Source organism: Oncorhynchus nerka, linkage group LG26, assembly GCF_034236695.1.
Source record: "Oncorhynchus nerka isolate Pitt River linkage group LG26, Oner_Uvic_2.0, whole genome shotgun sequence".
Lineage (NCBI taxonomy): Eukaryota > Metazoa > Chordata > Actinopteri > Salmoniformes > Salmonidae > Oncorhynchus > Oncorhynchus nerka.
In genome coordinates this window covers 5,262,448-5,286,177 of record NC_088421.1, presented here as the reverse complement: position 1 = coordinate 5,286,177, position 23,730 = coordinate 5,262,448, and the positions used below count along the sequence as shown (strand labels likewise).

The window sequence follows — 23,730 nt, the reverse complement described above, 5'->3', positions numbered from 1 at the left end:
AATATTGAAACAATGTTGCAAATCTTAGAGAGACAGATAGTAAGGTTTATACAAATCTCCGCTGTTAAAAACTAAATGTTAGTCTAATCGTATTGTGAGATATTGTCTAGATGATTTTTATAGTGGAGATCAAGTTCACAGCATTGACCGACACTGATGCCTTTTGGACATCTTAGATGTCTTTTTGGTGCCATCTGGACAGGTCTTGATTTCCTTATCCACGGATGTTGGTTTTTGGTCCAAATCTGAACAAATCATAGGGGTCTGTGTTTGGTTCAGATTTTGTCCGGTCTGGGCCAGTCTTGATTTGGCCCAAACGTAGAGGTCTATTAATTATGTATTTTCAACTTTCAATCAGAACCGAAAATGAACCTGATTTCAACATCTGGAGAATACTATTTTCACCTTTCAGAAATTGACTTTAACGTCTGGAAAAATACGTATTTTAGACGTCTTTTTAACGTAATTTTGCTTACTGGGACTATTCTCGTAAAGGGCGGAAAAGTAGTCCTCTCGTCTAGGGTGGCGGAGTGGCCAGTACACTACAGTCATATGTGCACACAGTCATATGTGCACTTTCACTTTCCAAAAGTAATTTGAAGTGGCCTTCCGTGCTGGCAGGAGATCTATTTTTTTTCTCGAAAATAACAATAACAACATGTTGTAGGCCTACAGCTGAAAACTTTTTGATTACGTCCATCGTCCAAACTGGAATGTAGACTATTTTCGTCTCGAATGCTTTTGCGCGTCTATCGTCTGAATGAATCTATCCACCCTGGGCCTGTATTGAAATGTAAATAGCCTACAATCATACTTTCATTTCTGAATCTATATGTGCAACCCAATATGAACCGGTTCGTTAATTATTAAACTGTTAATAATATTCAGTCATCTGGTAAATATTGCATTTTTTTTTCAACAAAGAAAACTGAATTGAAGAGGTGGACTGCATTTGCGATCGGCGCCAATGGACCCGTTGGATTTTTTGACCGATGAGGAGTTACTGCGGTTTTTCCGCTGTAGTAGAACAGAAATGTCGTGCATGGAGCAACCACACACCTTTCTTAACCAGCTCCGAGACCACCACTTCATTCCAGAGAAAATGCACACGGTGAGCAGTAGTGACCGCAACATTTCTATAGACATATCCGCCTGCCCACTCAAAGGTTCAATTTAATCCCATCTGTCACAATACCGAAAAACAACTTTTGTAAACCGACACAGTACATTACCTTAAAATCGACTGTATTTGGTCTATACTGTAAAAAAAAAAGTAAATGCTACTATCATTGAAATGAATGAATGATTGGATGAATTAATTACATTTATTGAGGTGAGGGTTTATATTTTACAGTATTTTACTGTAATTACAAGAGATTAGTGCAAGATTTGACCAAATATTTAGGAAGAGGTCATCATCTGAGGAAGTCTGTGAAGGAAGAAACCAAAACTGAAAGTGACAATGTCTGAAAAACAGATTTTCACCAAGTCAAATACATGTATTGTGTTAGAGGTATCATAATACTTGTATCTAAACCAAAGTAGATCATTACAAGATTGTTCTATACAGCACATTAGTTGGGGTCTCTGTAAGCTTCAATATGAGTTCCTAAACCTAGCATAAAAGTGTATCCTTGCAGCTGTGTGGGCTAATATATAAATGTTTGCCTTTTGGTAAATTGAGCCAATTGAAGTGTTTTCTTCCCAGGCGTAATGTAATGCAAGGCATTATTGCTGGGATATGAGTCAACAACAGGGCCTGGCCTATGTTAAAAGTGTTGTAAAAAAAAGTGTTTGTTAGGTATTAACTCACATTAACTCAGCACCGGGATTAAAAACTATCATTGAATATGTACAGCGGGATCTGTTAGCAGAAAACAAAAGGTAAACAAATATTAACAAAAGGTAAACAAATACGTTTGCTTAACGTAACTTTTTTGTTGTTGGAGTTTTACAGCAAATTTCCTGCAATTCTACACATTTTGCCATGTGGTGAGGTTTTTGCAGTTTTAAAAGCTAATTATGTGACACGGGCTAATTGAGTGACTGTCAGTGAGTGACATAATGAGGAAATCTGCTGATGCACAACCAAGTTTCGAAATTGCATCTTGTGTGCTATTCTACTATTCTAACTCTCAACAGTAAGTTGAGACCCTGACCGAGTCCCCCCCCCCCAAAAAGTATATATTTGTTTAAATAAAAAAAACATATCTACACCTGCATATCTCAGCACAAATACCCATATGAACCAGGTTTACACCTGTGGCCATGTCCCAATACTCTGATAAACCCGGGACCCTTGTGACTATTCAGCAAAACTCACATAATGTATACCATTGTGTAAGAGACACTAAAAGAACATTTCATACCTCTGTGTCCGCATACATTTGAAGTCGGAAGTTTACTTACACCGTAGCCAAATACATTTAAACTCAGTTTTTCACAATTCCTAACATTTAATCCAAGTAAAAAATTCCCTGTCTTAGGTCAGTTAGGATCACCACTTTATTTTAAGAATGTGAAATGTCAGAATAATAGTAGAGAGAATTATTTAGTTCAGGTTTTATTTCTTTCATCACATTCCCAGTGGGTCACTATTTGCACTTTTCACACCAAAGTACGTTCATCTCTAGGAGACAGAACACGTCTCCTTCCTGAGCGGTATGGCGTGGTCCCATGGTGTTCATACTTGCGTACTATTGTTTGTACAGATGAATGTGGTACCTTCAGGCGTTTGGAAATTGCTCCCAAGGATGAACCAGACCCTTGGAGGTCTAAAATGTTTTCTGAGGTCTCAGCTGATTTCTCTGATTTCTTTTTCCCTTGATGTCAAGCAAAGAGGCATTGAGTTTGAAGGTAGGCCTTAAAATACATCCACAGGTACACCTCCAATTGACTCAAATTATGTCAATTAGCCTACCAGAAGCTTCTAAAGCCATGACATAATTGTCTGGAATTTTCCAAGTTGTTTAAATGCACAGTCAACTTAGTGTATGTAAACTTCTGACCCACTGGAATTGTGATACAGTGAATTATAAGTGAAATAATCTGTCTGTAAACAATTGTTGGAAAAATTACTTATGTCATGCACAAAGTAGATGTCCTAACCAACTTGCCGAAACTATAGTTTGTTAACAAGAAATTTATGGAGTGGTTGAAAAACAAGTATTAATGGCTTCAACCTAAGTGTATGTAATCTTATTCCTTTTTCAACTGTATGTAGCTACGGCCCTACTATGCAGGGGTAGACCTGCTTTACAGTTTACGAGTAATCAGGCTTAGTTGACTAATTGGTGTTATAACACTGTACTATGGGTTTATCTATGAAATGATAAGTGTATACAGGTCAATGTTCACATGAGTAAGATATGCAAATAACAGGGCTGGGGTGTGCAGGGAATATACAGGTACCTGAAAATACCATAAAATAAGAGTTCTGGCTGCTCTGTTATGGTGTGGGGTGCATTTTCCTGGCATGGTTTTGGTTTACTCAGTACCTTAGAGGGCAAGGTGAACACGAATATATACACAGCCGTTCTGAGTGATCACCTTCAATCTAGGATGAATCATTTCTCACCTGATGAGAGTGGTCTCTTCCAGGATGACAATGCCCCTATCCACAGGGCAAGAGTGGTCACTGAATGGTTTGATGAGCATGAAAACCAAATGCCATGGCCGTCTCAGTCACCAGATCTCAAGATTCTTGAGCGGTGCCTGAGACAGTGTTTTCCACCAGCATCAACAAAACACCAAATGATGGAATATCTTGTGGAAGAATGGTGTCACATCCCTCCAATAGATTTCCATACAGTTGTAAAAATGTATGCCAAGGCGCACTGAAGCAACAGGGATGAGGTGTATTGGAAAAGGAACTGGGGTCTATGATTAGTAAATAGGGCATTTATGGCTAGGATATTGGTGTTCCGGTACTTGATTGTATCAATATTAGGGTGTTGGCATGTGGGTGTTAGGGTTAGGGCATAGGGTTAACGGGCCTGGGGTGTGTGAGTAATTGGGTTTAGGTGTGTGGGTAAGTGGGCTGCAGTACAATGCCAAGCGTCACGTATGGAGGAAATCTGGCCCCATCCCTACATTGAAGCATGGTGGTGGCAGCTTCATTCTGTGGGGATGTTTTTCAGCAGCAGGGACGTGGAGACTAGTCTGGATCGAGGGAAAGAGGAAAGGAGTGCTCAGGAACTCAGACTGGGGCAAAGGTTCACCTTCCAACAGGACAACGACCCTAAGCACACAGCCAAGACAACGCAGGAGTGGCTTCAGGACAAGTTTCTGAATGCCCTTGAGTGGCCAAGCCAGATCCCGGACTTGAACCTGATCAAATGTCTCTGGAGAGACCTGAAAATAGCTGTGCAACCACGCTCCCGTCCAACCTGACAGAGCTTGAGTGGATCTGCAGAAAAGAATGAGAGAAACTCTGCCAATACAGGTGTGTTAAGCTTGTAGAGTCATACCCAAGAAGACTCAAGGCTGTAATCGCTGCCAAAGGTGCTTCAACAAAGTACTGAGTAAGGCTCTGAATATTTATGTAAATGTGATATTACATTTTTTACATCTAAAAAATGTCTAAAAACTGTTTTTGCTTTGTCATTATGGGGTATTGTGTGTAGATTGATGAGGGGAAAACAACAATTTAATACATTTTAGAATAAGGCTGTAACGTAACAAAAGTCAAGGCGTCTGAATACTTTCCGAATGCACTCTATATAGATATTGCGGTTGAGGAATAGTGGTAAATGTGTTTAAATTTTATTATCGTCAGAGCACTGCATGTTCCTATCAGTCACAATTGTGACTGAGATTAAAACATTTTTTTACATGCTTTTCAATATAAAATATAAAAGAAATATGGATTACATGTCAGGGTTACTAATGGCATAAGATTTGCATAGTGGCATGTCTGGGCGGAAATAGGTTAACCAAGCAGCAATAAACTAAATCCCACTAAGCACAGACCAATGCTGACGTCTTTTTAAAATTCTTGTCCGGATGTAATTTTTTAACGTATTTTTTTGGTGTGGTCCAGAGCGGCCTTTATTCCAACATCCACGGGCGTAGATGTTTGGACCAAATCTGAACCAATCATAGACGTCTGTTTGGTTCAGATTTGGTCCTGTCCCGACCGGCCTTGATTTAGCCCAAACATAGACATGGATGATTGGTTCATATTTGGTCCGGACAATATTTGGTCCAAACATAAATGTATATAATTGGTTCAGATTTTGTACAGGAGAGTACAGTACAATACAGTAGAGTACAGTGCAATACAGTAGAGCACAGTATGGTAAATAAAATAAGTATAGTTCAGTACATTAGAGTACAGCATAGTAGAGTATAGTTCAGTATAATGTACTGTATTGTTTAATAATTTACTCTACTGAACTAAACTGTACTGTACTACTCTACTGATTTAAACTCTACTGTACATCTTATTGTACTGTAGTACTCTACCGAATAAAACCCTGATCCAACCTTGTAACAAAACAAATTTTAGAATGCAGAATACAGAATTCTTTGGTAAAATTCTTCCTCCTATTTTGAAAGTTCCTGGAAGAACCTTTTGGGTTGCCACACCAGCGGAACTTGCCGGTTGAAAAAGGTTCCTTGAGGAACTGCTCTGGAAAGGGTCATCGAGGGTCTTCGAGGAACCCCTGTGTAAAGGTCAATTATGTGTATAACCCTGGATGACTGAAAGTGGTTACTGTATTGAAGCCACCGTGCAGCCATCTTGGTACTCTTCCATTGTAAAAAAATATACATGCATTTTTGACGAGTTTATTGCATACTTTAAAATGATAAAATGTGAGCTAAACATAAGATAAATATTTTTAACAATTCCTTAAACTATTTGGTTTTTGAATATTAATGTTACTGTCTCCACTACAACAAAAAAGATTTAAATACATTTAATTTCTTCCTGAAATACTGTATTACTGTATAGTAATTCCATTCATTCCTCTGCAGGACTGCTGTAAATCTCTCTCAGAGAAGGTGACTTTTATCAATATATTCGGTTCTATTTACGCTCAAATTCGAAAGTGCTAATTAGCATCAAAGTAGACATCCTGCAAGACTACAAATCCCTGCAAGCTCCTGCACATCATTTCTAGCTGAGACCTTTGCAAACAGGTATTGTGTCAATGTTATACTTGCACAATACATTTCACAGAATTGTCAATTTAAAGAAATGTAGATTCATGAAATGTATTCATGACTACATTTAGCTAACATTAGATAGTTAATCCAGAGATTCTAATCGTTGCCTCGATTCAGAAGTCTCGTCCAGATCATCATGGCATTTGTGGTTCTTTATGATAACCTCATTAGCAGCTAAATAGCGGTTCATTTTTTTTGGGGGGGGGGGGGTAAATACAGGCGAATATAATGATAAAAGTCACCTTGTCCTAGAGAGATTTACACGGTTATCAAAACATCACTCCAGGGTAAGCCTACATGAAACACAGCCCTTATTTTAAGTGTTTAAAAAAAACGATGAGAAAAATTAAAATGAGAAAAACGATTGTAACCATTTCCCGGCTTGACTGCTAGAGGTTCCTTGAGGATCTCCAGCGTTCATTGGGTCAACACTAATTCTAGGAGTGTTCTGTGTACACTAAGACCATTCACTGTCCTATTACTAGCTGGGTACAAAAAATATAAATAACAGGTCTTTGAATGTTATTGTAGGAGTGGACTTTGGAGTTGATGATCATTGATTAGTAATGCCTGACGTGTGTCCATGAATTTCTGTCTGTAAAAAGGAACTGATTGGGATGGCAGTTGCATCTAGAGAATCAAATCTACTTCTCTACTCCAGCCACAAATTGTTAACCCCCACAAATTGGACCATGGTGTTGTATTTGACCCCTCCTGCAGAAGCTGATTCGGTGTAAGAGTAAGGAGGTGAGGGAGAAGGGTGTGTACCAGGTGTTGGACTGGGTGGAGGCAGAGAGGCCCAACAGCATCAAGGTGTTCTGGAAATGTGTGTTCAGGGACCACCTCCTGCTGCAGTACCCCACGTTAAGCCTGCTCCGAAACCGCCTGCTGGACGGTCAGTTCTGGAGCCTTCACTCTTATTGTTGTATTATTATGGTATTATTATTATGGCATTTGTATGGATAGGTTAATATCTATATATAATTCTAACTCCTAGTAGAGTATACATGTAGTCACAATGGTGGATACTTTGAAGTTGAGGTTCAAAGCCCTGTCTAATTTGTAATAATAATACTTTTTTATTAGATGTACATGAATTAGGTTGCATGGTTTACAACATTTTGACACCAATCCCTTGTAGGGTCGTTCACATTCTATGAGAAACTGCCAGAGAAGGTGGAGAAGGAAGAGGGGGAGGAGGATAAGAAGAAGAAGGGTTCAGCGGAAGGAGAAGATGAGGAAGAGAAGACAAGAAGGAAAAAGAGGAACCAGAAAAAGAGAAGTGAGAGTGTGGAGGAGCAGCCCAGCACGTCCACACAGTCCAACCCCAGTCAGAAGAGGAAAGTTCAGAGGCCGACCTACTGTGAGTCCCAGGCTTCATGTTCCCTGGGGGAAAGAGGAAGCCTTGAGTAGGGAAGTCTAAAGTACCTCTAACTTCAAACAGACATTTTCTTGAGTAAATATTGACTCCTGAATTCATAGCGTAGGTAGTAGGTTTGTTTTTTAGGGGGGGTGAATTTTTTTTTTTTCAAGTCACATCTTAATGACTGTCCCCACCGTGTCCCCATGCAGCATCTCCTTTCAGTAAGAATGAGAAAGCTGACATCTGGACCTGGCCCATCTACAAGACCCAGCTCCCAGTCACCTGTGGGGACAAAGAAGGCACGCTCAACAGGGACAAGCTGGCCAAAGGTAGGTCATAACAAGGACTTTAAATGATGTGTTTATGTGTAATGGTGGATGTGTTTTGGCCGAATATCCTTGCCTGAGACCAGGTGGCAATCTGCAGTTGCTACATACATTTTTGGATTTATACATTTATGATATGTACCCATTACGTCTTGAAAAATATAACTTATAAATACCTCATGAGATTAGTTCAACTGTTGTACCCCATCAGAACAAAATGCTGTATACGCTTGTTTAACTCCAATGTTTGTAAACAAAGTAAATGTAAACACACACTCTATACCCTCAAAATATGGTTAAAACTAGAATGTTAACAGCATGGATGGTCAGTCCTTGACTCCATAGCTCTTTTTTTCCACCACCATCCCTGGGCTTGTAACGAAACAGTGGTGTGGAATGGTTTGTTATTGTTCAAATTGCTGGTTGCCCCTTTAAAAACTCATCAAAACCAGGGCCCGTATCCACAAACATCTCAGAAAAGGTCCTAGGAATTTTTTACGACAGTTTTAAAACAAACAAAAAAACTCCCAGGTTTCAATCATAGTCAGGCACATGTGTACTACGGTCTATTTGACTTTGCATGGTCTTAATTTGTGGTGGTGTGTATGATGTCTGACTTCCTCATTGGTTTGTCTCAGGGGAGAGGTGCATTGTGGTTCAGATTTGCTGGTTGATGTCTGACTTCGTCATTGATTTGTCTCAGGGGAGAGGTGCATTGTGGTTCAGATTTGCTGGTTGATGTCTGACTTCCTCATTGGTTTCTCCCAGGGGAGAGGAGAATTGTGGTCCGGGGTTGCTGGTTGACGTCTGACTTACTCATTGGTTTGTTTCAGGGAAGAGGTGCATTGTGGTCCAGGGTCGATGGTTCACCCCAAGTGGCTTTCAGGAGTTTGGGGGGAAGAAGAGCAGAAAGAACTGGAAGTGCAGTATCCGCTGTAGAGGCACCACTCTGGGAAAACTGATCCAGGTACAGCATATATTTTGATTTCATTTATTTGACCATTTAAAAACACAATTCAACCAGACGTGATAACACAGAAAGGTTGAACAGCTTGGTCACTTTTCATACTCTAATCAAACCTATGTCATTTGGACAATGTTGCCACACATTACACTCTGTGATATATATAAAAAGGTATGTTTCATATACAATATCATATAGGGGAGACTGCCGTTGGTTGTCACACATTTTACTCTTGTGTGTATTTCTCAGCACCAGCATATCTTACAACACTCTTCAATATTAGGAGGAACACCAAGGTCTTGGGTTGAAATGGGGGCTGACCCTTTTTATCTTCATATCTAATTAAAAAATGGAGTCACTGTAAGACCTTTAAACAGGTTAACGTTCACAAGGCTGCAGGGCCAGACAGATTACCAGGATGCGCACTCAGAGCATGCACTGACCAGCTGGCAAGTGTCTTCACTAACATTTTCAACCTAATCCTGACCCGTCATCCATAGATGACACAATCTCTATTGCACTCCACACTGCTCTTTCCCACTTGGACAAAAGGAACACCTACTTGAGAATGCTATTCAATGACTACAGCTCAGAGTTCAACACCATAGTACCCTCGAAGCTCATCACTAAGCTAAGTACCCTGGGACTGAACACCTCTCTCTGCAACTGGATGTTGGACTTCCTGACAGGCGCACCCAGGTGGTGAGGGTAGGCAACAACACATCTGCCACGCTGACCCTCAAGACCAGGGCACGTCAGGGGTGTGTGCTTAGTCCCCTCCTGTACTCCCTGTTTACCTATGACTCAGTGGCCACGCGCGACTTCAACACCATCATTAAGTTTGCCGACGACACGACGGTAGTAGGCCTGATCACCGACGACGTTGAGAACCTAAAGGGAGGTCAGAGACCTGACAGTGTAGTGCTAGGACAACAACCTCTGCTTCAACGTCAGCAACACAAAATAACTGATCGTGGACTACGTCCAGTACATCACCGGGGCCAAGCTCTCTGCTGTCCAGGACCTCTATACCAGGTAGTGTCAGAGGAAGGCCCAAAAAATGTCAAAGACTCCAGCCACCCAAGTCATAGACTGTTCATTCTGCTACTGCACGGTAAGCGGTACCAATGTACCAAGTCTGGAACCAACAGGACCCTGAACAGCATCTACCCCCAAGCCATAATACTTATAAACAAGACTGCTAAATAGCTTATCAAATGGCTACCCAGACTACCTGCATTGCAATAACTCTCTTGCACTGATTCTATGCACACATTCACACATACTTACACTGACTCTCTGACACACACATAAAAACACACTACATACACCCACTTGGAATTAATATTTTCCCGAGAATCTACCAAGTCTCAATACCAGGAATAATTCATAATTATCCAGAGTCCCGGGAAATGTCCATAACAACTGGAAGTGCCCATTTTGCCCAACCAAGATATGGTCACGATGCCAGGGTTCTCCCCAAATAAGAGGGGCGCTGCACCACTATGTAAGGATTTCAGAGCAAAGAAAACTGCTATTTAGTCATGTTAGAATGAACTTATAATTATTTTTTCATTATATATTTTTTTCTCTCCAATTTCGTGACATTCAATTGGTAGTTGCCATCTTGTCCCATAGCTGCAATTCCAGCACTTACTCTGGAGAGGTGATGGTTGAGAGCCAGGCGCCCTCCAAAACACGACCCGCCAAGCCACACTGCTTCTTGACATACTGCTCGCTTAACCCGGAAGCCAGACGCACCAATCTGTTGGAGGAAACACCATACAGCTGGTGACCTGAAGTAAGCGCGCATGCGCCCGGGCCGCCACGAGGAGTCGCTAGAACGCGATGGGACAAGGAAAATCTAGCTGGCCAAACCCTGCCCAAACCCAGCTGGGCCAATTGTGTGCCTTCTTATGGGTCTCTCGGTCATGCAGCCGGCTGCGACAAAACCCAGGATCGAACCCGGATCTGTAGTGATGCCTTGATAGAAGGATCGTTGATCTCCAATGACATTGTTGTTATTTGCAAAACAGGCCGTTCATAAATTCTGAACGTTATCATGTTCCTCAATTAATTCCGCGCATTTCAGCAGTAGGCTATCTCGACACAGAGCGCTTTCAGGACGCACAGAGCACAACCCGACTATAGCGTTGTGAAATCACACAAACTGCAGTCAAATGAGAATTCCACTGACCGAAGTTGCTAAACTTGCTAGATAACTTAATAATCAACAAATGTCAGAATATTTTAGAAAATTCTAGTTGATGATTATAAAGATACCAGATCAGCTCATGAATAATGGGGAAGTGAAGAGTGCAAATAGTTTAAATATCAAGGCATCTTTAATATCCATATCTACTCTCGTATCGTTTGTTGATCACACATTCTCTACCGAAGCTCTCATATCGGCAGCTAGAACGAGACAGCGCAGAGAAGCGGGGGAAATATTACAGCGGTATTTTGATATGCGTAGGCTAGAGACGTGCTTTCACAATGCAACCTATATATTACAGAATAAAGTTAAGATTTGTCATGCGTGACATGAGTCAGGATTTGGGGTTTCAGCGGGATTGGGACTGGATAGGAAAGTAGCCTAGGCTTTAGGACAGGAGAAAATAGCCTTTTCCCTCATGCCTCTCTGAATTGTTAACAGACTTCATGTCTGTGACAGACACATATGTAGTGAATTGTGCATAGACCTATCAAATTTGTGACTGTCTGAAGAGTCACAATGACAGCTCAAAGAGGCACACTTTCTTTTATAGGCTCTACAGCAGGGGTTAGACCCTGTAGGGTTTATTAACTGCAATCAGGTCCCATGTGCAGTCCGGCAATGTCAATTATGTGTGTGCTTTGAATTCATGTCAATCCCTGACACCCACACACATAACATGCATACTAACACCACTCGCACACACACACACACACTTTCACACTCACCACATATATGCTGCTGCTACTGTTAATTATCTACCCTGTTGCCTAGTCGCGATACCCCTACCTACAGTGCGTAGCTACCTCAATTACCTCGTTATCTTTAACTCTGCATTGTTGGAAAAGGACCCATAAGTAAGCATTTCACTGTTAGTGTGACAAATAACATGTTATTTTATTTTAGAAGCCTTCAAACACACTCTGTCCACCTGTGATAACCAGCCCCATCGTGGGGTTGGATGTCACAATGCTTGCTTGTTGCGTATTGCTTTTGTAACAAGAAGTGAAGCAATGTAGCAAACATATTCTTAGAAATAGCCTTTCTTTGATCAAACAATATTCCTAAAAAAAATGTATGCCTTAAGAATAACATGACATTTTTAGCAAATGTGTGTCTATTTGTGTGTTTGAACACACGTGTCTGTGTGTGGGTGTGTGACAGGAATAATGTGTGTGTGCGAGAGAGGCAATGAAGTGACCTCTTTATAGCAGCAGTGCTATTTGCTGAGTTTGTTCCAGGTAAATGTTGTAAATCGTCAGCCATTCCTACATTTGCGACCAAAAACAAGCTACATTTACGTCATTTAACTGATGCTCTAATCCAGAGCGATTTACAGGAGCAATTAGGGTTAAGTGCCTTTGTAAGGGTTTTCTTCTGATGAAAGAGAGGCGGACCAAAATGCAGCGTGGTGGTTATTCATGTTTTTTAATAAAGACGACTATACATGAACAGACTATACAAAACAATTAAAGTGAAAACCTAAACCGTCCTATCTGGTGCAAACACAGAGACAGGAACAATCACCCACAAAACCCAACACAAAACAGGCTACCTAAATATGGTTCCCAATCAGAGACAATGACTAACACCTGCCTCTGATTGAGAACCATATCAGGCCAAACATAGAAATAGACAAACCAGACACACAACATAGAATGCCCACCCAGCTCACGTCCTGACCAACACTAAAACAAGGAAAACACATACGAATGATGGTCAGAACGTGACAGCCTTGCTCAAGAGGACATCAAAAAGGGCTCTTAACCACTAGGCTATCTATCTCTTCGCAGCAAAATCTGATTGCAAGAATTTTGTATAATAATCAAATGGAAAAACTGAAACGTTTTAACCCAGTGTTGTTTTGTGTATCAGTTCATAAACCACGCACCATGGAATGGGCAACATCGGAAATCTCTTCCTAACTATTTTGCGACCTACCTGGCGCAGCTTTCAAATTTTTGGTCCTTAAGTGAAACTGGTATACATTTTTTAAATCGTAATTTTCTTTAACAAATGTTGGTCTTTAATGTAGGGCCGAGAGACAAGTTCTTTACCTTCTTCCCCTTCCACTTTTGTGATAATGTGGCAATCAGTTGGTTGTAATTTTGGATATAGCAGACATTTCCATATCATTAAGATTATATATATATATTTTTTAATCAATTAGTATATTTGAGTTTAACCATACTATTTGTTCTAATATTTGTTCTGTCTTTTCTGATGCATAAAACTGAAATTGCAACCAGCTTTCTATAGCCTGTTTTAAAAATAGTGATATATATATTATTTTCAAATAACCTAAAGTGAGAAGTTGTAATCTCAATAAAGGGAAAAGGGCCATTTTTTTTACATGAGGTGAGACATTTTTTACTAATCTGCTGGAAAACCAGTTCGGATTTCAGTTCAATTTTGTATGACTGAAGCCTTTAGTCAAGGCTTTAAGGCTTTAATATTTAATCATGTCCACCCTCCGAATTCATATTCATTATATAAATTGGCCTGTTTAATTTTGCTCATATAATACTTTTTTTTAAAGTCGTTTGGTGTAGGCAGGACCACAAGTAAATAGGTCAACTGGATGACTCAATAATTTAAGATGCTGGTTAACTCATGGCTTGACCTAAAGACTCCGAAATAGGTTTGAAATATCTCCTTTCCTCTTTTCAACAAACGTATGTTCATGGATACTCCCATAATTCAAACATTTGCAAAGAAAACATCACACATATTTTTTGACTTGTACTTATAAAAACATACATTCTCCTCACCTTAATGTTTTAACGATCTCCCCTACTCTTACCACAGCATATCGGTTTATCATTACATATACCCGAAAATTGGGCCAGACAGAGCAACGAACTATAGCTACACATTATAACCTTCTTGTTTTTCTGTAAAGAAACTAACTGTACAGGTATTTCACTGATATGCCATTCAGTCACTCAACACTAAAAAGCAATGTCTGTCCCCCTTTCTCTACCCCCTCCCATCACAATCCCACCCACCTCAGGAAGGTCATTTAACTTCACCAGACTTTAAAAGAAGAAAGAGTGCACAGGTAGGAGACCAAACTTTCAATATACCACATCCTCTGGATTAACAGTCAAACTACAAATGCTCTCAAATGCTTAGTACATCCACATACGTGCATGAATTTATATTTCTTGTGCGTGATCATACTTTGACCAATGATAATTTTGTTTGTCCATGTTCTTACCATATTGGATAAAGAAGAGTCTATTATGTGACTGATATATGTACAACTGGTCTGTCCCTTTACTCATATCTAGGCCAAGAGAGTACTGTTTCTCTCTAACCAATCAGCAGGCGCAATCACAGGTATGTACAACAATCACAACTCAATGGAATCTTTCTGAATCCTTTAGACATGACTATCTGGTAAAGGGGATGGTGTTGTCTCTAACTTTGTGTTTTTGTTTGTTATAAGGTTTTGTGACGCAGGCCTGACCTTTCACACTTATATAATAAACCATCTTTCCCTAAACCTCTTTGTTTATCTTTACTTCAGAGTCTGATGAGAATGACGATGATGAGGAGGAAGAGGAGGAGGAAGAAGCTGAGCAGGAAAAAGAGGAAATCTTCAAAGTCACCTGTGGAGCCATCAATGGAATGCTACATAAGGATCGGTTTGCATCAGGTACAATTTTTATTCTCAGAAGGTTTAACTTCTTGCGTCGAGCCAACCCGGATCCTGGATCATGACTACAGCCTCAAGCTCATTACCATAACGCAACGTTAACTATTCATGAAAATCGCAAATGAAATGAAATCAATATGCTAGCTCTCATGCTTAGCCTTTTGTTAACAACACTGTCATCTCAGATTTTCAAAAATATGCTTCTCTACCATAGCAAACTAGCATTTAGCATTTAGCGTTAGCATTTAGCATTAGGATTTAGCGTTAGCATTAGCAGGCAACATTTTCACAAAAACCAGCAAAAACATTCAATAAATCATTTACCTTTGAAGAACTTCGGATGTTTTCAATGAGGAGACTCTCAGTTAGATAGCAAATGTTCAGTTTTTCCTGAAAGATTTTTTGTGCAGGAGAAATCGGTCCGTTTGGTGCGTCACATTTGGCTACCAAAAAACCCCGAAAATTCAGTTATCCAAACGCCGAACTTTTTTCCAAATTAACTCCATAATATCGACTGAAACATGGCAAACGTTGTTTAGAACCAATCCTCAAGGTGTTTTTCACATATCTCTTCAATGATGTATCGTTCCTGGAAGTGTGCTTCTCCCTCTGTTATCGCATGGTAAAATGATTGCCACTGTGAATTACGCACCAACTTAGACAAAGGACACCGGACGGACCCCTGGCAAATGTGGTCTCTTATGGCCAATCTTCCAATGATATGCCTACAAATACGTCACAATGCTGCAGACATCTTGGACGAACGGCAGAGAGCATAAGCTCGTTCACAGCACATTCACAGCCATATAAGGAGACGATAGTAAAACAGAGCTTCAGAAATTCAGCTCATTTCCTGTTTGAGATTACATCTTGGTTTCGCCTGTGGCATCATTTCTGGGGCACTCACAGATAATATATTTGCAGTTTTGAAAACGTCAGAGTGTTTTCTTTCCAAAGCTGCCAATTATATGCATATTCGAGCATCTTTTCGTGACAAAATATTGCGCTTAAAACGGGAACGTTTTTTTATCCAATAATGACATAGCGCCCCCATAGGTTGAAGAGGTTAATAAACAACATTCTATAGCTATTGCCATGTCTTTGAAACTATTGAAGGTACTGGAGACACTTTTACATGTTGGCAACCCTCTTTCTCTAGCTGCACCTCAAAAACTGACCCCACTTAGTGCTTTTATCAAGCAGAAAACCCATTTCAGCAGATCCACAAGTTCTGCCATGAGAGGTGACTATATAGTTCCCTTCAGGAAAAGCACCTTCAGTCAGACGGCTTTCACTGTGAGAGCTTCCCATGTCTGGAACTCACTGCCTTCAGACACACGTAACTGTGCAACACTCAACCTGCCTGTAGTTTGTGAGGTGTGTAGATATTGTTTGTTCATTTTCTGTATTTTGTTTGGTTGCTTATTGTGTTATTGCTCTTTCTGTCTGCATACTAAGTGTTAGTTGTCATGTGTTGCTCTCTGCTGTGTATGTGCTCATTGTCTGTACTGCCCAGGGATTATGGTCAAAAGTTTGCCGACTTGCTAAAACCGGCACTTGTACTGAAAATGTCCCTGCAAACATAAACATAACAAAGGAAAGTAAATGACACCATTTCTGCTATTATCTATAATACGCTACAAGTTATTTTACCATAGCCCCATGTCACTCTGGTCAGCTGTAATGTGCCATATTGGATTTATACGAGGGTTATAATTGGGTTTCATTTGAGCTTGTCCTTCTTCTCTGTTTCCACACAGGGTCGCGTGGAAAGAGCATCCGTACGGAGCTGCGCTGGATGACCCCGGTGGAGTTTGTGAAGGGGGAGTCAGCTCTGGAAGATCCCTCCTGGAAGAAAGACATCCAGTGGGACGGGAAACCACTCAACGTCCTCATCGAGGTGCAGACGGAAAGAGAACAGAGAGAAAGAGAGGAAGGGAGATGAGAGAAAAAAAATAGTGTTTGACACTTACCAACCTACTGTACAAGGAATGGCTTAAGATAGTCTGCAAGGTCTTTAAGGACCTGCGATGAAAACATTTCCCTTCTTAAAAACGTCTTACTAGTTCTACTACTGTCTTTGTTTGTTTATCATTTTCAGAGTAAGATCTTGGTCATCCACTCTCTCCTGTGTAAGTGCAAACTGTGCAGCTCCACGGCCAAAGACAGGGTAAGTTTCCCCCTCGACCCTCAGGAACATGGTGGCACCCACTTACCAGCCAATCACATTGGTTAAACGAATGCTTCAGTTGTAATAATGAAATTCCAAGATGTTTCTTAACATCACTGTAAAGGCAATGAATGAATGAATGACATCTTCATGTCAAATCATCAGTCGGCAACCCATCCCTTAAAGGATTAATTGACACGAACAAATTACAATGATTCACAGTGATAATTCTTCTGGTGTCCTGCGCAGTGAGCACCGCATAAATAATGAAAAATAAATCAGTACACAATAGTAGATAAGGTTATCCAAGCAATAATAATAATAATAATAACCCTAGAGCAGTAAAATGAATAAAAAAGTCAATACAGAAAAATTTAACAGAAGGTGTTTCAACCTTGATCTTGAATAAAGAGAAGATTCAAGTGTGAGATCAGAGAGAAGACTGTGAGACAGCCCTACAGACAATCTATACACATATGTGCACTTTGCTATATAGGAGCTAAATACTTTTAGAATGTAATTACTGGTCTCCCTTCTTTTATTCCAGGCTTTATAAAAAAAAATCAGCAAACAAAAATACACAATGTACAAAAAAAAACATTTCAGTTTCTCCTCATCACTCAGCCACATATTGCCAGGGTAAATCTGGTGGGCTTTCTGGAATAAAGAAAAATGTATATATCGCGGTAGGAAGTGCAATAGATGCTCAAATGAATGTTATTCTCTATTTCTTCGAGGTCACAATAGTTACATCGTTTTTCCTCATCCATTTTACCATTATCCCGACCTGTTTCAATACGCAGGGGAAATATCCCCGGTCTTACACATGGCGAGCTCTTGCTTTTAGGTAGGTTGTACATAATATACTGTATCTCTCACACACAAATTCACACTTAATCAAATCAAAAGGTTCATGGGTTTATGAAACCTCTTAAGGCTAGGCGCCCCGCAAGCGGGATAACTTCCTGTGAAACTGCAATTCAAATAAATAATCATAAAAATTATGAATATTAAACATTTAGGAACATACAAGTGTCTTATATCGTTTAAAAGTTTAAATTCTTGTTAATCTAACTGCACTGTCCGATTTACAATAGGCTTTACAGCGAAGGACGGTGCCCCACATCAAAATATTTTTCTTCCAGCACAGGTTTCATAAATTCACAAATAGCGATTAAATATTCACTTACTTTTTGAAAATCTTCCTCTGATTTGTCATCCAAAGGGTCCCAGCTATAACATGTAGTGTCGCTTCTTTATATCCCAAAAAGTCTGTTTAGTTGGAGCCATCGATTTGAGTAATCCACTCGTTCAACATGCAGAGAAAGGAATCCAAAAAGCTACCTCTAAACTTTGTTAAAACAAGTCAAAATACGTTTCTATACAATCCTCAGATACCCTAGAATGTAATTAAACTATCATATTTCAAACGGAAAGAAGTATGTTTAATAGGAAAATGATATTGGCAGGTGCGCGTCCTCTTTGTCGCGTGCTAATTTCCAACTCTTGAATCCCTGTATCAAAACTCATAATTCTTCCTCGTTTGGGAAGAAACAAGCCTGAAGCGTTGAACAAAGACTACTGACGTCCAGTGGAAGCCAAAATAATCCCTATATGTTCTAGCATGGGCTCTCCAAAAAAAAATATGGTTGGTTTTTCTTTGGTTTTCTCCTACCATATCTTGTGTGTTATAGTCTCCTACATTAATTTAACATTTCTACAAACGTCAGACTGTTTTCTTTCCAATGGTACCAATTACACGCATATCCTGGCTTCAGGGCCTGAGCAGCAGGCAGTATATTTTGGGCAAGTCAGTCAGGCGGAAATGGAGAAAAAAGACCCTAGCCTGTATCTCCCCCACCCATTTATTTTCATATTGTGTTATCAGTTGTTTCTAGTGACGATATCTCCCTTAATTTGGTCTTCGTACAAATGTTAAAAGTCAGACTGCTGGAAAAGGTCCAACGTTTTGGTTGCCCAAGCTCCTCCTGTGAAGAGATCCCATTGAAAAACATTCCCAGCAAGTCTATTCCAAAGTCTCACCATGCACGCCTTCCATCTCACTTCCCCTGGGTTCCCAGTCCAGTTATTGCCAGCATAGGCGCAAACTTGTGGACACCTAAAGAATAAGTACTGCTTTGAGATACCCCTTAGCATCTCACACTCCTGCTGAATAGTACACAACAGGACACACATGTCTGAAAGTTTGGAATATGTGGCATCACCAATATCTTTGAGTGTTTTTGTTTTTCCTATAAATCCCCCAACAGCGCTACATGCTGAGTCAGCCAGGGCAGATGTGCTGTATTGAAAGGTCTTATGTTCATCAAAATAAAGACCCAAATATTTATAGTTGCTAGTAAACTCAAGAATGTCTTCACCACCACAAAATTGAAAATCAATTGACTGGACGTAATAACATTTTCCGCAGGTTTTGTTCAGTTTCTGCCATAAAAATACATCAGCATTTCATCATCATATCCTACTCCAGTATTTATTTTGCCAAATCATTCATAAACATAGCAAACAGAGTTGGTGATAAGGCATGTCCTGGTTTTACACCCGAGGGTGTGGGAAACCAATCTGTACGATATTCGTTAACACACAAACAGGCAGTTGGTGCTTGTTTGTTTCCAATTCCTTCTCACCTTCCTCTCTTCTCTGTCTTGGCAGCATGATCAGGATAACGATGACGACTGCTTCATCTGTAGAAGCCAGGGCAGCTTGATATGCTGTGATAAGTGTCCCCGCTCCTTCCATCAGAGATGTCATCTTCCTAATGTGGATGGAGCCATGATGGGGTGAGAAGAGTTGAGGGTTGATGAGAGACAGTGTGAGAGAAAGAAATTGATACAAGAGAGGTCTGTTTGTTCTGTGTACTGTAGGTAAACGTAGCTGTCAGCTTATTTGTGCACTATTGAAATGTTTGTGTGCGTGTGTGTGTGTGTAATCACAGGGATGATTGTCCGTGGATCTGTACATTCTGTGTACTGAGGGCCAGTCAGTCGTGGCGCTACCCCAAACAAATTACCTACCAGGAAGCCTTAACCTGCCGAATCTCAGACAACCTACTGGTGAGGAGCCTGAATTAATGACTTCTACCATTGGGCCAATTGCCTCAAATTGCCTGTCCATTATAATCTTCATTATACACTTCGCATGAAATAATTATTCAGAATTAAATGTAAACAATCTTTGACCAGTCACATAATGGTGTGTTTACTCTGACAGGAATGCCAGTACCTCCTGCTGTGTCTATACCATGCGGACGAGGACAACATCTTTGTGGCAGATCCTTGCATCAATGTAAGTTTGCTTGGAGATCTCTCTCTCTCTCTCTCTCTCTCTCTCTCTCTCTCCATATACAGTTGAAGTCGGAAGTTTACATACACCTTAGCCAAATCCACTTAAACTCAATTTTTCACAATTCTTGACATTTAGTCCAAGTAAACATTCCCTGTCTTAGGTCAGTTAGGATCACCACTTTATTTTAAGAATGTGAAATGTCAGAATAATAGTAGAGAGACATACATACACCCAATTAGTTGTTGGTGTAACTGAGTCAGTTTGTTGGCCTCCTTGCTCAAACACGCTTTTTAAATTTTTCTATGGGATTAAGGTCAGGGCTTTGTGATGGCCACTCCAATACCTTGTTGTCCTTAAACCATTTTGCCACAACTTTGGAAGTATGCTTGGGGTTATTGTTCATTTGGAAGACCCATTTGCAACCAAGCTTTATCTTCCTGACTGATGTCTTGAGATGTTGCTTCAATATATCCACATCATTTTCCTACCTCATGAAGCCATCTATTTTGTGAAGTGCACCAGTCCCTCCTGCAGCAAAGCACCCCCCACAACATGATCCCGCCACCCCGTGCTTCATGGTTGGGATGTTGTTCTTCGGCTTGCAAGCCTCCCCCTTTTTTTCTCCAAACACAACGATGGTCATCATGGTCAAATAGTTCTATTTTTGTTTCATCAGGCCAGAGCACATTTCTCCAAAATGTACGATCTTTGTTCCCATGTGCAGTTGCAAAACGTAGTCTGTCTTTTTTATTGCGGTTTTGGAGCAGTGGATTCTTCCTTGCTGAGCGGCCTTTCAGGTTATGTCGATATAGGACTCGTTTTACTGTGGATATAGATACTTTTGTACCTGTTTCCTCCAGCATCTTCACAAGGTCCTTTGCTGATGTTCTGGGATAGATTTGCACTTTTCGCACCAAAGTACGTTCATCTCAAGGAGACAGAACACGTCTCCTTGCTGAGAGTTATTACGTCTGCGTGGTCCCCTGGTGTTTATACTTGTGTACTATTGCTTGTACAGATGAACTTGTTACCTTCAGGCGTTTGGAAATTTGCTCCCAAGGATGAACCAGTCTTGTGGAGGTCTACAATTTTTTTCTGATTTCTTTAGATTTTCCTATTATGTCAAGCAAAGAGGCACTGATTTTGAAGCTAGGCCTTGAAATACATCCACATGTACACCTCCAATTGACTCAAATGATGTCAATTAGCCTATCAGAAGCTTCTAAAGCCATGACATAATTTTCTGGAATTTTCCAAGCTGTTTAAATGCACAGTCAACTTAGTGTATGTAAACCTCTGACCCACTGGAATTGTGATACAATGAATTATAAGTTAAATAATCTGTCTGTAAACAATTGTTGGAAAAATTACTTGTGTCATGCACAAAGTAGATGTCCTAACCGACTTTCCAAAACTATAGTTTGTTAACAAGAAATTTGTGGAGTGGTTGAAAAACGAGTATTAATGACTCCATCCTAAGTGTATGTAAACTTCCGACTTCAACTGTATGTTTCATTGCCAGGTGAGAAACTACACCAGTGTGATAAAGACCCCTATATGGCTGGACAGGGTTGTGGAGAAGCTGCAGCAGAATCTCTACCAGTCAGTGCAACACTTTGTGTCTGATGTGTTGCTTATCTTCACCAACTGTGCCACATTTAACAGGGTAAGACTGCACTACGGCAGTATCCAATGTGAAGACTCGAGGCAACATTTTTGAAAACAAATCTTGGAATTGCGCTAATGCATGTATAACATTTTAACAATGTGTCTTTGTTTAATCCATAACAAATATGAATTAGGCTAAATGAGTTGTGTTTATTGCATTTCTAGTTTATTATGTTTTCTAAAGAAATGTGTCTGTCTTTTTTTAATGAAGGATAATGCAGAGTTCCGTGTGATGGGCGAACGATTGAAGGATCTATTTGAGAGAGAGTTCAAGAGTACATTCATTATCCAGCTTCAGCATCCAACTGCATCCAACAGCCAGTAGAGCCTTCATCAAGTCTGTACTGTTATCTCACTATGAGACAACAGGGAATATTCACCATGCCCTGGTTTTTCTATACAGCCTTCATACAGACGTGCATGTACATTATTATCCATCTAGTCCTTTCATGAATTTCTTTCATTCGTTCTAGCAGTCAAAATGGACCTCTGACAGTCTCTATGGGGTGCCTCAGGGTTCAATTCAAGGTCCGACTCTCTTCTCTGTATACATCAATGATTTTGCTCTGGCTGCTGGTTATTCTCTGAACCACCTCTACGCAGACGACACCATTCTCTATACTTCTGGCCCCTCTTTGGACACTGTGTTAACTAACCTCCAGATGAACTTCAATGCCATACAACTCTCCTTCTGTGGCCTCCAACTGCTCCTAAATGCAACTAAAACTAAATGCATGCTCTTCAACCGATCGCTGCCCGCACCTGCCCGCCCATCCAGCATCACTACTCTGGACGGTTCTGACCTAGAATATGTGGACAACTACAAATACCTAGGTGTCTGGTTAGGCTGTAAACTCTCCTTCCAGACTCACATTAAACATCTCCAACACAAAATTAAATCTAGAATCGGCTCCCTATTTCGCAGCAAAGCATCCTTCACTCATGCTGGCAAACATACCCTCGTAAAACTGACCATCCTACCAATCCTCGACTTAGGCGATGTCATTTACAAAATAGCCTCCAACACTCTACTCAACAATTTGGATGCAGTCTATCACAGTGCCATGATTGAAGGATCTATTTGAGAGAGAGTTCAAGAGTACATTCAGTATCCAGCTTCAGCATCCAACTGCATCCAACAGCCAGTAGAGCCTTCATCAAGTCTGTACTGTTATCTCACTATGAGACAACAGAGAATATTCACCATGCAATGGTCTTTCTATACAGCCTTCATACAGATTTGCATGTACATTATTATCCATCCAGTCCTTTCATGAATTTCTTTCATTCGTTCTAGCAGTCAAAATGGGTGTGTGATGATAATTGAAATAGAATGATGGTGATAACATTGCATTTCACACAGTAAATGTTGCTTTGCTAACTTCTCATGCAAGAGCCTTATAATTCCTCACCTTCCAGGTTCTTACTTTTGATTAGGAATTTTGAAAACATTGTACAACATAGGTCTACATGTTTGACTGTGTAGGCTACCAGAATGTGGTTCTGTTGAGGAGAATGTCATCAGACAGAGCAGCAGCCCCTTCAGGGCAGTTAGGTCAGCGTCTGCTTTGGGTCTCTGCCCTTATTCAGGGCCTGTTCACGCTGGTAACGTCACCACAATTGCCAGCAGCAAATCTCTGCCCAGAGCTGCTTGGTAAAGAATGCTGCCATTTCTCTTCAGCTTGTTGTAAAGTCACAGATCCGAGAATGCAAATACTGCAATAGTGGCTTATTTTGGGCTTGTAGACACAATTTCTTTATGTCTAATTGAAAGACGAAAACTTTTTCCTTTTAATGATGGAGAGAAATAGTCATCCTATTTAGACGTGGTCAAGCGATTCCATAACCAAGACAGTGCGCATGGTAGAAGCGGTAATGTGGTTCGA

The 23,730-nt window shown here is 40.4% G+C and overlaps 1 protein-coding gene across 2 annotated transcripts; it reads left to right on the top strand.

Moving 5' to 3' along the window:
- Positions 1 to 537: 537 nt before the first annotated feature.
- Positions 538 to 23,237, top strand: LOC115110104 (nuclear body protein SP140-like). Of its 2 annotated transcripts, none has more exons than XM_029635469.2 (16): positions 538 to 793; positions 925 to 1,111; positions 6,892 to 7,066; positions 7,313 to 7,534; positions 7,744 to 7,863; positions 8,694 to 8,827; positions 14,053 to 14,100; positions 14,333 to 14,381; positions 14,572 to 14,700; positions 16,461 to 16,600; positions 16,802 to 16,870; positions 19,544 to 19,671; positions 19,827 to 19,944; positions 20,102 to 20,176; positions 21,699 to 21,842; positions 22,056 to 23,237. In XM_029635469.2, the coding sequence occupies exons 2-16, from the start codon at positions 968 to 970 to the stop codon at positions 22,167 to 22,169; spliced, it is 1,809 nt and encodes a 602-aa protein (XP_029491329.2). In that variant the 5' UTR covers positions 538 to 793; positions 925 to 967; the 3' UTR covers positions 22,170 to 23,237. The 2 variants fall into 2 exon arrangements, with proteins under 2 accessions (XP_029491329.2, XP_064866093.1); XM_065010021.1 differs by lacking the exon at positions 538 to 793 and adding an exon at positions 4,143 to 4,444 and having other exon boundaries at positions 1,033 to 1,111.
- The last annotated feature ends 493 nt before the right edge of the window (positions 23,238 to 23,730 follow it).

Excerpts from the sequence above, each read along its gene's own strand:
- LOC115110104 (XM_029635469.2), top strand. The coding sequence starts at position 968 with ATGGACCCGTTGGATTTTTTGACCGATGAGGAGTTACTGCGGTTTTTC. Across the intron at positions 7,067-7,312 it reads CCGAAACCGCCTGCTGGACG|GGTCGTTCACATTCTATGAG; the intron begins GTCAGTTCTGGA and ends AATCCCTTGTAG. Across the intron at positions 14,701-16,460 it reads TAAGGATCGGTTTGCATCAG|GGTCGCGTGGAAAGAGCATC; the intron begins GTACAATTTTTA and ends GTTTCCACACAG.